The following is a 13,456-nucleotide window of genomic DNA, read 5'->3' as shown; positions in this document are numbered from 1 at the left end:
TGGTTGTTAAACCTGAGCTGGCATGTGGCATAATTTCTGGCAGCTGAATCATCACAAGTCCGATTTGGTGTAACCTTTATGTTCTTCTTGGCAGAACTGATGCTGTGTGAGAGGCCTGATCCTGCACCCGAGGAGGAGGGACCCCCCCAGCTGCTTCTTCACCCGGCTGCTGGAGGCGGAGGGACCGGTGGGAGCCCTCGGGGGCTCATCCTGGTGAGAGCTGCTTTGCCTGGGGTCGGTTGGCGTGAGGGCCCTGGGAACCTCACTTAGCCTTGAGAAAAATGTGGTGGTGTCTTGTTAGTAACGGTGGGGATTGTGTAGGAGGGTCACAAACAAGTGTGATGAAGACCCCAGCTTAGCGAGAGGCAGAAGGCAGGGGTGCCTGGTGTTTGCACCGCAGGCAGGCTGCAGAGAGGCCCTTTCCCAGCTCCTGCTTGTTTCCATGGGTAGGCAGAGAAATTCCATCGCTTCCAGCTGCCAGGAAGAAGAGGAGTTGCTGGAATAACTCATTGTCCGGTGTCGGGGTTGGGAAGGTTACAAGAGAAACCCTTCCAGCTCGTCCGAGGGTGTTGCGGAGCCCCTGTTCCAGTGGAAGGCTGCGTGCTTTGGGTTTGCTTCGCTGGAACAGCTGCTAGAGAGGATTTTTCTGGTGCCAAAGAGATAATCTGACTTCAGGGAAAATCTTAGTCTGGGAGGGAATGGTGGTGACGGGAGCACGCTGACCTCCTGGGCTGCCTCTGACAATACTCAGTGAGACAGGGAGCAACGTTTGCGCTGGCATTCGGCTCGTCTCCGTTGGCACCTCGGGCAGACATCTGTTAAACAGGTTTCTTTGTGCTGTTTAGAGATGAATTGGGAAGGAAACGGGGCAGAGGAGGATTGAGTGTGCGGCAAATGATTCCCGAGGGTTTGCACCAAGGACGTGTCAGATGCTGGGATGTGGGCAGAATCGGGGGTGTCGAGAGCCGTGCTGTGCCTACGAGCCCGTTGCTAAGCTGGAGAGGGGACCAGCTTCCCCTCCTGCCAGCCGCTTCTCGTAGCAGGGAGGACCCACAGGGCTGTTGGGAGCGACTGGTCCAGCGAGAGTAGGAGAAGGCAGCTCTGCGTTCAGTACCAGGCTGCTGCAGCCCTGAGCACCCAGCCCACCGGGTCTGCGTCACACCACTGCAGAATACCTGGCTAGCTGCTGGCACCCGTCCCCCGCCTCGGGGACAGGCCCTAACGGCCGGCCGGAGGGTGTGGAGCTGAAGCTGATGCCATCACAGCTATCAGCATCCAGCACTGAGCTCGGCCAGGGCTGTTACACGCTAGAGCTGCCTTTGCTTTCTGCAGCGGGTTGTACCCAGATGCGCTGGGACCTGGTCCAGGTCGTATTCGCTCATGTAAGAGGAGATCTGGCCTCATTCAGCAGCGTGTCTCCTGCCCACAGTGCATTTTGCACGGGCAAACGGCTCCTCGACCATCAGCAGATGGGAGATGGGAGCTGTGTGAGAGCGCCCTGACCTGCGGTACGGGCTGTGTTATCATCCCCCACGAGGGTAATCCAAACCAACGGTTTTAACAAACACAAAATGCCATTCCAGGGGTTCACAAGAGGTGACGAGGGACAGAAAAGCGTGAAATAGTTTAGTCCTAGCAAGTTTGCTATCTGTGCGAGGCACAGGGCAGGGGTAAAGAGGGGTGGAAGCGTAACCCCTGGGCGTGGGACCCCTTTTCCCAAGCTGGCTGGGGCAAGGCAGGGTCCTGGGGCTCCGAGCACTGGGAAGATACAGGTCCACATGCTGCAGGTACCAGAGCACCCTTCAGCATGGGGACTGGGCTACCAGGGGTCCGTGCAGCAGGAGCACCCAGGCTCTGTCATCAGAGCTCTGTGCTGCAGGGTAGCAGGGCTCCATGCACTGGGGAGATGGTACTCAGCATGTTGGGGTGCCAGATATCCGTGCACCCGGGCAGGTGTGGCCCCAGGGTGCCAGAACTCCGTTCACCAACAGGGTTGGGGCTCTGTGTATCAGGGTACCAGAGCTTCGTGCACTGACAGGATTGGGGCTCTGAGCACTGGGGTACCTGAGCTCCGTGTACTGGGGCGGGTTGGGGCTCTGTGCCCTGGGGTGCCAGGGCTCCATGTACAGGGGGATCGGTGCACGGGGGTGCCAGAGCTCCATGCACCGGGGGACTGGACCTTCGGGGTGCCAGAGCTCCATGTACTGGGGGGACCGGGGCTCCATGCCCCGGGGTACCAGAGCTCTGTGCATTGGGGGCTCTGTGCCCCTGAGTACCAGAGCTCCATGCACTGAGGGACCGGGGCTCCAGGGTGCCAGAGCTCCACACACCGGGGTACCGGGGTGCCAGAGCTCCACGCACCGGGGTACCGGGGTGCCAGAGCTCCATGTACCGGGAGACCGGGGCTCCGGGGTGCCAGAGCTCCATGCACCGGGGCTCCGGGGCTCGGTGCTCCCAGCGCCCCGTGCCCGCAGCCGCCGCCCGCCCCCCCGGAGGCGGTGCAGGGCCGCCCGCCCCCCCGGAGCCCCGCCCGGCCGGCGCTGCGCGGTGCGGGGCTGCGCAGAGCGGGGCCGCCATGAGCGAGCAGCGGCTGCGGCGGGTCCGGGACCGCGTGCGGCCCTTCCCCGACTTTCCGGTGCCCGGCGTGTTGTTCCGGTGCGGGCGGGGCCGGGGGCTCGCCGCCATCCCCCTCCTCCACAGCCCATCCCCGGGGCGGAGGAGCTCGGTGGGATGCCGGCCCCCGGAGGCAGCTGACCGCTCTCCCTCTCTTTACAGCGACATCAGCCCCTTGCTGAAGGATCCTGCAGCTTTCAGGACTTTGATTGATCTTCTAGAGGATCATTTGAGAGCGTCTTTCCCCAAAATCGACTTTATCGCAGGTGAGTGGTGGTTGAAACATCTCAGCGCCGTGTCCTCGGGCGGGAGGCGTGGGGAGGCTCCTCTGCTGGTGGGGCAGCAAATACTGTAGCCCTTGGACACTATAATCACCCAAACGTTGGCCTTTATCGTAGGGTAATAACCGGGACAGGTTATACCCTTAATTTCAGTATCCTGAAATACTGGTTTTGGATGTGGCAGGCGCCATCTGATGATACTTCAGTACCAATTTCATCATTCGTTGCTTTCATAATTAAAAAAAGAATCATTCAGGGCGTACTGAAAGCCTGCTGGGCTGTGCCCCTAAGCTCTCACGCAGTCCCCGTGGCAGGCAGACCCTGTTCCAGAGTGTTTTGCTCCTCAAGGGCCCTTTTCAAGCCAACAGAACCAGCCTTGGTGGTGATAAGGCGTTGCAACACACCTATGGAAGGGGCTGAGAATGGAAGTGCTTGGGCTGGGCGATAGCCCAAAGTTCAAGGAGTCACAATCAAACCTGCTCCGAGGGCCTGGTGATAACTCAAGTCTGTGGTGCAAAGTCCCTGGCTGTGTGGTGGAACTGATACCGGGGCTTCGCTGAGCTTATCTCTAAGAAGAGCTAGAGGGGAGGCAAAATGGGCTGGTCGAAGGGCTCTGGTGTGACACTCTTGCTGCTCTGCTCCCCCAGGCCTGGACTCCCGCGGCTTCCTCATCGGCCCCCCCGTGGCTCAGAGACTGGGCATTGGCTTCGTGCTCATACGCAAGAAGGGGAAGCTTCCCGGTCCCACCGAGTCGGTCTCCTACGCCCTTGAGTATGGGAAGGTAACGCCCAGGGAGGAGAAGGTTTCCAGGCCTGTTGATGGAGAGCTGGGGGGTGTCAGCAAGGGAATGGGGTGATGAAACTGGTGGTGGGGGGGGGTCCCCAAGCTGGGTTTCGCAGCCTGGCAGGGCACGAGCTTCAGGAGCTTCACCGCGCCGTGATTTGGTTGTGGGGGGGTGATAAGACTCGGTGCTAAATTGCTTTCTTTGGCTTGAATTCAGGGGCACGAACGCGGAGTGTGTTTCCCTCTCTTCCAGTAAGTGCCATAAGTCGATGCCTTTACTGCACGGCTCCAAACCAGCACGCTCGCCTCGTAGCGCCGCAGCCTCCCCAGTTAGAGAGCAGCCTCCTAACACACTACTGCTGGTGACTAACGGCAGCACAAACACCAAACCTCGGTGTTATTTGAGGATTGTTTGGGCCAACCCCTGCATGGGACCAGTTTGCCTGACCCAGGCCGTGTGCCTGGGACGGTTTGGGTCTGGCTTGGTGGTGCTGTCAAGGCAGAGCGCTCCAGCCCGGAGCATTAAAGGGTCATTAGCCATTGGAAGGGGCTGCCCAGGGAGGTGGTGGAGTCACCATCTCTGGAGGGGTTTAAGAAAAGCCTGGACGTGGCACTTAGTGCCCTGGTCTAGTTGCCATGGTGGTGTCAGGGCAACGGTTGGACTCGATGATCCCAGAGGGCTCTTCCAACCTCATTGATTCTGGGATTACAGGAGATTTTCCCCACTGGAGAGCTGCTTCAGGAGAAGGTTTCATGATGGGACCATAACTTGATGAACATTCAGGACCTGGCCGTGCCAGAGGGTTGGCCCAGCAATCCCCTAACCCGCTGTATATTTCCGTGGCACTCCCCTGTAGCTGGAATATGTGGTTTTTGGGGGATTTTAGGTGCTGAGTGTTAAGGTTGAAGACTTGCCTGCATTCCACTACGTTCGCTGGTTGTGAAGTCTGTAAGACAAGACTAAAATGAAGCTGCTCTTTCCACCCCGCAGGCTGAACTGGAAATCCAGAGTGACGCCGTGGAACCGGGACAGAAAGTCGTTATTGTAGATGACTTGCTTGCAACGGGAGGTGAGAGAAGCAGGCGGCGTCGGAGCACGTGTAACCCACGCAGGCGTGTTGGTGGCAGCAGGAGCGGCTGTGGGGTGCAGAGCATCCCTCGGGTGATGGTGTTTCTGTGTCGTGCAGGTACCATGTGTGCAGCCTGCGAGCTGCTGAAGCGGCTGGAGGCCGAGGTCCTGGAGTGCCTGGTGGTCATCGAGCTGAAACCCCTGAAAGGGTCGGAAAAGCTCAAGTCTGTCCCGTTCTACTCCCTGCTGCAGTATGACTGAGGAGGAGCCGGGAGAAGGGAACACGCCGTGAGCTGTGCACGAGTTCGGGCTTTATTCGGTGACTTGATGTCACGAGGGGGTGGGTGGTGGGGGGGTGAACCTACAATTTTAATCCTGGCCAGCTGCTGTACTATCACAGAATCACAGAATCAGTCAGGCTCGAAGAGCCCTCTGGGATCATCGAGTCCAACCATTGCCCTGACACCACCATGGCAACTAGACCAGGGCACTAAGTGCCATGGCCAGGCTTTTCTTAAACCCCTCCAGAGATGGTGACTCCACCACCTCCCTGGGCAGCCCCTTCCAATGCCTAATGACCCTTGCTGAGAAGAAATGCTTCCTCATGTCCAACCTGACCCTCCCCTGGCCAAGCTTGAGGCTGTGTCCTCTTGTCCTATCGCTGGTTGCCTGGGAGAAGAGGCCGACTCCCACTGCGCTACAACCTCCCTTCAGGTAGTTGTAGACTGCACTAAGGTCACCTCTGAGCCTCCTCTTCTCCAGGCTAAACACCCCCAGCTCCCTCAGCTGTTCCTCAGAGGTCAGACCCTCCAGACCCTTCACCAGCTTGGTCGCTCTCCTCTGGACTCACTCCAGACAGCACAGTCCAGAGAAGTCTTGTTTATTGTCCAAGCCACAGATTAAGGTTGAGTGTAAGGATCCTTTTTGCAGTTCATCCTTTTGTGAGGAAGGAGCAGGCTGATTGTTTTGGGGGACAGAAACCAAGATGCAGCTTCACTGAATATTTATTTTTATAGGAGACCAAAGTGAGAATACTGCTGCCGAGGCAGGAGGAGGGGTCTGAGAGCTTTGGGAGCGACAGTTCCCCTGGTCAGCCTCTGAGGAACCCCTTAAAAATTTGCCAAAGAAACACAGAAGATGGGCATTCACAATTATTTGAGGGATAAATCCCTCTGTATTTAACTTCAGAGGATGGGCTGGTTGCTCTCTGCTGTAGCTCACACCAGGCCATCAGGATGTTGAGAGGATGATGCCGGTTTGGAGCCCGTTCTGGTTGGTGTGTTTGGTGTCAGATAAGGCCACAGGACAGAAGGAAAAGGTGTCAGCTTGCAGCTGGGCTCTGGCGGTGTCCCTGGGCTTGGGGGGTGGGTGATATGGGGGTTGGAGATGCTCCTTCTAGCACGGTTCAGGTTGGTCACAGGAGTAGCTAAAACCCACTGTGCCAAAACGTTCCCATGCCCCAAAACACCAGGGACTGTGTCCCTGTCGTGGCAGGGGCTGAACTCACTGGTGAAATAAACGCTGGGGTTTATTTTTATTTTTTTCTAAACTGTCTCAGAGCTGTTCTTGCAGTAGGTGAAGCCGTTAATTACCCTCGTGAGTGTCCTCCTGTCAGGGGACAGCGAGGCTGTGGCCTGAGCTCCCCTGTGCCCCCCCCAAATGCTTGGAAGGAAGATGCTTACCATGACTGCCCTATTTAGGTATCTCTTCCCCCTGCCTGGCTGGAGGGGGGTACCCAGGCTGGTCCCACTGGGTTGCTGTGGCAGTGCCCAGTGCCAGTGGGAGCACAGCCCAAGCCCCCGCAGCTCAGCTCCCCATCCCCATCCAGCGCCTGGGGACGCCGCACACCCAGCCCTGGCTCTTGGAAGGGCTCTTCGGGTTATTTTTATCACCGGTTCCTGAAAAGCCACTTGAGTGCTGCTGGATTTGTGCTGAGAAACACCGTTCCCCTGGGAGAAACCTACCCCAGGGCACTGGTGTTCGCAGCCAGCCCCTGCGCGGAGCCAAGGGAGGCAGCGCCTCGCGCGCGGACTTGGCACGAGGAGAGGGTCCCTGCTGCGAGGCGGGGAAGGGAAAATCTTAGTTCCACCCGGCAGAGCCATGGAAAGCAGCTGCGTGCTGGGGAAGCGAGCGTAAGCCCTGCCCGTGCCAGAGGTGGCCGCGCGCGGGGCCAAGGGGTGACATCAGGGGACGCGGGGACGGTGCCTTGGCGCTGGGGCTGTGAGCACCCAGTGATGTAGTTGCTTGTAGAGGCGGCGCAGGGTGGGTGCCAGGCAGGGGGAAAGGTTTGTACTGAGCAGCAGAACGGGAGCTGGCGGAGAGCTCCCCTGGGGCACACGCCTGTCTGCCAGGCTACCAAACCCGGCTCCTCTTGAGCCCCACTCCCCTTGAACCCGGCTCCTCCTGAACTCGGGTCCCCCTAAACCCGGGCTCCCTCCAAACCCAGCTCCCCCTGATCCCAATTCTCCTTGAACCCAGCTCCTCCTGAACTCGGGTCCCCCTGAACTTGGGTCCTCTTGAAGCCAGGCTCCCCCTGAACCCAGCTCCCCTTAAACCCGACTCCCCCTGAACCCAATTCCCCTTGAACCCAGCTCCTCTTGAACCTAGATTCTCCTGATCCCCACTCCCCTTGAACCCGTCTCTCCCTGGACCCAAATCCCCCTGAACCCCACTCCCTTTGAACCCAGCTCCTCCTGAACTCGGGTCCTCTTGAACCCAGGCTCCTCCCGAACCCAGCTCCCCCCTGAACCCAGCTCCTCTTGAGCCCAGCTCTCCCTGAACCCAAGTCCCCCTGAACCCCACTCCCCTTGAACCTGACTCCTCTTGAACCCAACTCCCCCTGAACCCCGTTCCCCCCTGATCCCAGTTCCCCCCCGCTGCATCAACATCTGTTCAGCACACCCCAGAGCCCAGCCTCGCACCCCAGCCCTCTGCATCCCTCCTCCAGCCTCTGGGCCGGCTTTAAACCCTCCTCCCTGGAATACGGGCTACCTCCTACCAGCAGTGCTGGCCAGCTGGCCTGCAGAACAGCAACCAGGGTCCTGGAGGAGGAAGAGGAGGAGGAAGAGGCAGCGCTATGGATACTGTCAATGCCGCCAGCTTCTGAGACTGGTGCATCTGGTGGGGAGGCTTCCCTGGACCAGCGTGGTCCCACCAGCGGGATGAAGGACGGGCACCTTTCCACGTAAGTCCTTGATGCCCCATGCTGACCCCAGAGGAGTTTGGGGACACGGTGCAAGCTGTGCCAGACACTGGGCAGGGGCAGCTCCCACCTCCCAGGTGGGCCAGGCTGGCACCTCCACAGCCACCACCACCCTCTTTGTCCCTCTTCCCAAGCCACCAGATGAGTGATGAGGGGTTTCCCCTGGGAAAAAGCCCCCCTGCACCCACCCCCTGCCCCGCAGGCCCTCCTTACAAAAGCTGCATTCAGTTCCCAGCGAACCCACGCTCACTTTTTCCAGTCAGCCTTTCTCCAGGAGCTGGATGACGCCCCAGCCCTTCCCCGTGTGCGCCGGACGGTGCCAATTGCCATGGAGAAGCGCGGGGCTAACGCGGCGCGGGCAGGCGGCTCGCGGGGGGACAGCGCTGGGTTCACACGAGTCAGCTCCATTTAAAACATTTAATACAAATATGTTTTGACAAGTTCTGTAGTTCTTTCCAGCGAGCGCTGGAGATGCGTTTGCCCTCCCTTAAAAACAGAACAAGGTCCAGAATGCCAAAAAACATCAATTGGTGACTTCTTCTCTCACTCCTGTCCCCCTCTCACCCTGCCCAGTCCTGCCTCCACCCCACCAGGGCCCAGTTAAGGGAAGAAACCTCCTGCCTCAAAAACTTCCAGGAGAAACCTCCTGCCTCAAAACCTCCAGGAGAAACCTCCTGCCTCAAAACCTCCAGGAGAAACCTCCTGCCTCAAAACCTCCAGGAGAAACCTCCTGCCTCAAAACCTCCAGGAGAAACCTCCTGCCTCAAAACCTCCAGGAGAAACCTCCTGCCTCAAAAACCTCCAGGAGGAACCTCCTGCCTCAAAAACCTCCAGGAGGAACCTCCAGAAGAACGCATCAAAGCCAAGAAGAAGTCACTGGCTCCTTGTCACCACTTGCATCGTCACCCCAGGAGCCAGGGCTGCCTGCCTTCAGCTCGAGGGTTAGGGGAGCTACGGTCCTCACGGACCCTGGCAGATGAATTAATTAGTTCAATTAAGGCATTTTGCTCTTCCTCAGACATCCCTGAGGATGAGCCTCCTGTGAGCCCACACCAGTCCCCAGGGCATGGTCGGGATTTGCTACATCTAGAGGCGATTGCAGGGGGGAAACCTCAGCCCTGGGGGGCTCAGAGGGCTTCTGCCTCCTTGGCCGCCTTGGTGAGCCTCTCGGTGACGAGGCCGAGGTCCTTCCCCTTGTCCAGTTTGATGTAGGTGTCCGTCCTGGTGGCGTGGATCCCCACCCAGTCCGGCAGCAGCTCTGCCAAGAGGCGCAAGTGTTTCTCCATCTCGCCTGCAAGAAGGAGCGGCAGCCGCCAGGTCAGAGCTCAGCTCTGCAGCCCCTTCCCCCTGCTTTCACAGAATCAACCAGGTTGGAAGAGCCCTCTGGGATCATCAAGTCCAACTGTTGCCCTGACACCACCATGGCAACTAGACCAGGGCACTAAGTGCCATGGCCAGGCTTTTCTTAAACCCCTCCAGAGATGGTGACTCCCCCACCTCCCTGGGCAGCCCCTTCCGATGGCTAATGACCCTTGCTGAGAAGAAAAGCCTTCCTACCAGGAGCCATCTGCACGTCGTAGCTGTCGGCCATGCGGGCACAAGCCACCTCCATGGTCAGCGCCGGCTTCTTCTCGGCCACGAAGACGCTGCGCAGGACGCGGGCCATGGCCGGCAGCCGCCCCAGCACGGCAAGTCGCTCCTCCTGCCGCGGGTCCCGCGTCAGCAGCGCCTGCAGCCTCCGCGCCTCCTTCGCCCGGACCTTGGGGAGCGGAGATGGGGTGAGACACGGGCAGGTCCCCCCCCCCCTCCCCGGCGTTACGGCCAGGACCAAATTACTCACCCTCTCGAGCAGGGCCTGGGACACCCCTTTCAGAGCACTGGAGGTGCTGGCAGGGGACGGTGCTTTGGAAACCACCGGCTCCCCCGCACCGGCTTCGGCAGATCTTATGGCCAGGTTGGCAAGAGCTTTTTCCATCTGCTCATGGGGAAGGAGGAGGAGGAGTTGGGTGAGAGCCGGGAGCCGCTTGCGCTGGAGGAAGAAGTTTCCCCTCCACCACCCTGAGCCCAGCACATCCCACCCCTCCTGCACCTTACACTGCTCCGAGTCCCGTGGCCCTAAAACATCCCGACCCCGATCCCGAGAGGCGGCTGGTGGGAGGTCTGCCAGCTCGGAGGGAGCCAGAGCCCGACTCACCTTGGGGGGGAGCATCCCCCGCGCCGCGCTCAGCACCTCCTGGGCCGTGGTGAGCCTGTCCTCCTGCGGCGGCCGCGGCAGCTCCGCCGGGCTGATGTCCGGCACCTCGTCCACGTTGAAGCGAGGATGCCAGCGGGTCAGCTTCTCCTCCGGCACCACCATGGGAGGGCTGAGGGCGGCCAGGAATGCCTGGAGAGGGATGAGAGCTGTGTCATGGTACCTATGGGGCCAGGTATGGGGCAGCTGGGCATTGCCCCACGCTCCCAGCATGGCATGGAGGGAACTGGGAGCCAGGAGAGGTTCCAGCTGCCATCCTCACCACCCACACGGGCCTGCCAAGAGCATCCCCCAGCAACCAGCCGTGTCCTCCAGCCTGGGTCCTTCCACCCGCTCCTCTGGATAGTGACCAGAGCAACCCCAGACCCCAACAGCGGAGGGTGTCGGGGGGGGGTCTCACCGTGTGGTGCTGCTTGATGATGTTCACCAGGTTGTGGTGAAACTCCTTCCTGCGCTCCAGCAAGCGCGAGGCCGACAAGTGCGGGCGGCCGTCCACCTTGTCCTCTGCAGGGAGAACACGAGCATCACCCATGGCATCTCATCAACCCCAGAGCCTCGGGAAGGAGAAGACCAGAGCCCTGCTGCGGGGCTGAGCCACTGCCAGAATCGCTGCCCCATCATCCTCCTACTTGTCCCAAAAGTGTTTTTCCACTTCCACCGTGCTCAGGCCGTTATGCAGTAGGTGAACAGACCAAGCAAAGCATCCCTGGGGAGTCAGGGACCCCCCCAGCTCTGGGACCCCCCACCCCTACGTACCTTCCCCCAGCACCGGCTCCAGCGTGAGCTGGTAGCCAGACTTCTTCACGCCGTTGCCGAAGGTGGGGACGTTCTTCTCCTGGCGCAGCCTGTACGAGGTGGGGTACACCGCCTTGATCTGCCCCACGTGCCGCTCCTCAAACTGCCTGCAAAGCACCCGGGCACATCGGGAACCCCGAGGGCTCACACCAGGGCGTCAACCCCGACATCCCCCCCCCAAAAGGGGCTGCCCGCTGCTGCCGACTTACCTGCGCATCATGTCCTGCACCCCCTGCTTGACCTTGGCGAAGGTGATGGTCTCGGCACGGTTGAAGAGCATCCCGGCGATGGTGTCCACGCTGCGGAACATCTCCGCCAGCACCTTGAACTTGTAGGGCAGCGTGAGCCCCGGGGGCAGGTCCTGTGCGAGGGTGTGGAAGCGCTGGTACGCGGGGGGCTTCTCGCTGCCGGGGAAGGAGAAGGGTCAGGGTCCCCCGCACATGACAGCCACCGGGTGTGGGGACACGGCGCTGGGACAGCCCTGAGGGGACGGAGAACGGCCAGGACAGAGGTCCCACTGCCAGCAGAGCCCAGAAGCTGCGTGCCTGCCCTGGTGGGGGGACACCCCTCTCCTCCCCCCATCCCCAAACCCTCCTCTGAGCAACCTGGGTCACACCACCCATCCTGGGGACGCCGATGCCCCAGCGCTCAGGGCAGAGTCGGGGTGGCTTGGCCCACGCTCAGAAGCCCACGTTCCCACCAGAGCTGCTCCTCACCCGGCCTCCGCCGCAGGAGCTGCCGCCCCCGCCGGCCCCGCTCCCGGCGTGGCTCCGCTCCCCGCTTTCTTCTCTCGGATCCGCAGCTCCAGCTGCCGCACTCGCTCCAGACGGTTCCGCAGGTCCGTGCTGGCCCCGGCGGGGACGGGGGGCAGCTGGGCCAGCGCCTTCACCCTCCGCAGGCGGCACCGCAGCCCGGCCAGGTCCTCCTGGGTGGGGAGGGGGCACAGGGTCAGAGCAGGGCGAGAGACACAAAGAAGAGGAGCAGAAACCTGGGTTCATCCCGTACCCGCTGCAGGCGCCGGGTTGTGCCCAGGGGGGCTGTGCTGGGCTGTGTCCCCCCGTCCTGCCCCCGGCTGGGGGAGCGGGTGGTGCTGGCGGGGGGGTCCGCTGCCAGGTCCGGCGAGGGTGGCATCGGGGGGCGAGCGGGGGCCGGAGGCGAAGGGCTGGTGACCTGTGGGACAGCAGAGGGGTGTTAGAGGCTGTGCGGGGAACCCGCCCACCGGGACCCTGTGCCCGGTGTCCCCCCCCCGCGAAGTGGGGGAAGCCATAGGGGGGTCTGCATTAGGGGTAGGGGGTCTGCATCAGGAGAAGGGGGGAAGGCTGGGGGGGGGGGGGGTCAAACCCTTGCGGGGGGGGGGTCAAGCCCTTGGGGGGGGGGCTGCTCCGGCGACGGTGCCCCGGTTTTATGACCGCCCCCCCCCCCCCCCCACGCCCCCATCCCCATCCCGCAGCCAGGGGGAGCGGCGCACCCCCGACCCCAGCAGCTCCCTACCGCTGCCGGTGGCCCCGGCTCCGCGTCCCGGGACAGCTCCAGCCTCTTCCGCGCCGACTTCCCGCTCGGTTCCCCGGGCCGGTCCCCGTTCGGCGGCTCCGCTTCCATCTCCCGGCGGCTCCGCTTCCTGCCCGCCAGCCCCCGCACCGCCGGGGACCCTCCGCGGGCCGGGGTGCGCGGGGAGCCGGGCAGCGGCGGCGGGTGAGCGCTGAGCCCCGCCGGGATACCCCCCTCCTCCTCCTCCTCCTCCCGGTGCACCGGGGGCCCGGCAAGGGCGGCCTTGAGCCGGCGGCCACCGCCGCGCTTGCCCTGGGCTCCGGTAGCCGCCTTGGTGCGGCCGAAGAAGTCGGTGAGGCGGAGCTGAGCCATGGCGGCGGCGGGGGTACCGGTACCGGTACCGATCCCGGCGCGCCGACACGTGCAGCCGGGACCGCGCGCGCCAAAGCCGCCGCTCTTGGCGGGAACCCGCGCGGCCGCGGCCCCGCCCACCGGGGGGGCCGGGAGGGGTCACGTGGGGGGGAATTGGCGCCACGGGGCTCTTAAAGGCGCCGCGCCTCCTTATAGACGTGCTGCACCTCGGGGCTGCCCGGGGCCAGACCCGTTCCCCGGGGGGTCAGACCCGTTCCCTGGGGTTAGACTCGTTCCGGGGGGGGGGGGTCAGACCTGTTCCGGGGCGGCCTCCGGGCTTGCCCGATGCTGCAGTGCCCGGTCCAGGGGCCCGGCTAGGGTCCGGTGAGCCCCTGCCCGCCCCTGCCCGCCCCTGCCCGCTGCGGGGATGGAGGCTACCCCGGTGCAGGGTGTAGGGTGCGGGGAGCTGCAAGCTGGGGGGGACCCTGAGCAGGGGGAGAGTGGGGCAAACAGCACCTGAAATGGTGCTGGCCCTAGGTAGCCCCCTGGGCTAGTGGTCACCCCTCTTATCTGCTCTCCCCAGCGCACTTGGGGTTGGGGAGCTGCTTGTTTCCAGCTCGCGT

General features: G+C 62.1%; 2 protein-coding genes across 2 annotated transcripts; one reads left to right on the top strand and one right to left on the bottom strand.

The window, feature by feature from the left end:
* The first annotated feature begins 2,569 nt into the window (after positions 1-2,569).
* APRT (adenine phosphoribosyltransferase) lies at positions 2,570-6,266 on the top strand. The gene is made up of 5 exons (XM_068411386.1): positions 2,570-2,655; positions 2,776-2,879; positions 3,542-3,675; positions 4,669-4,747; positions 4,865-6,266. The coding sequence occupies exons 1-5, from the start codon at positions 2,576-2,578 to the stop codon at positions 5,005-5,007; spliced, it is 540 nt and encodes a 179-aa protein (XP_068267487.1). The 5' UTR covers positions 2,570-2,575; the 3' UTR covers positions 5,008-6,266.
* A 2,085-nt stretch (positions 6,267-8,351) lies between these two features.
* On the bottom strand, positions 8,352-12,955 carry CDT1 (chromatin licensing and DNA replication factor 1). The gene is made up of 10 exons (XM_068411337.1): positions 12,486-12,955; positions 12,000-12,164; positions 11,711-11,919; positions 11,204-11,398; positions 10,956-11,101; positions 10,600-10,703; positions 10,143-10,331; positions 9,789-9,923; positions 9,506-9,707; positions 8,352-9,239 (listed from the first exon to the last, which is right to left on the bottom strand). Exons 1-10 carry the CDS (start codon positions 12,852-12,854, stop codon positions 9,076-9,078), a joined length of 1,878 nt encoding a protein of 625 aa, XP_068267438.1. The 5' UTR covers positions 12,855-12,955; the 3' UTR covers positions 8,352-9,075.
* Positions 12,956-13,456: the final 501 nt, after the last annotated feature.

The sequence above is a fragment of the Nyctibius grandis genome, chromosome 12 (genome assembly GCF_013368605.1).
Source record: "Nyctibius grandis isolate bNycGra1 chromosome 12, bNycGra1.pri, whole genome shotgun sequence".
Classification (NCBI taxonomy): Eukaryota; Metazoa; Chordata; class Aves; order Nyctibiiformes; family Nyctibiidae; genus Nyctibius; species Nyctibius grandis.
The sequence above is the reverse complement of the archived record's forward strand: the minus strand, read 5'-3'. Positions and strand labels throughout refer to the sequence as shown.

Bases quoted from the DNA above. Each gene is read 5' to 3' on its own strand.
- APRT (XM_068411386.1), top strand. From the start codon at position 2,576: ATGAGCGAGCAGCGGCTGCGGCGGGTCCGGGACCGCGTGCGGCCCTTC. The intron at 2,656-2,775 runs GTGCGGGCGGGG...CTCTCTTTACAG, and splicing joins GTGCCCGGCGTGTTGTTCCG to CGACATCAGCCCCTTGCTGA. The intron at 2,880-3,541 runs GTGAGTGGTGGT...CTGCTCCCCCAG, and splicing joins CAAAATCGACTTTATCGCAG to GCCTGGACTCCCGCGGCTTC.
- CDT1 (XM_068411337.1), bottom strand. From the start codon at position 12,854: ATGGCTCAGCTCCGCCTCACCGACTTCTTCGGCCGCACCAAGGCGGCT. The intron at 11,920-11,999 runs GTACGGGATGAA...CTCCCCACCCAG, and splicing joins CAACCCGGCGCCTGCAGCGG to GAGGACCTGGCCGGGCTGCG. The intron at 9,708-9,788 runs GTGAGTAATTTG...CCGCTCCCCAAG, and splicing joins CCCAGGCCCTGCTCGAGAGG to GTCCGGGCGAAGGAGGCGCG.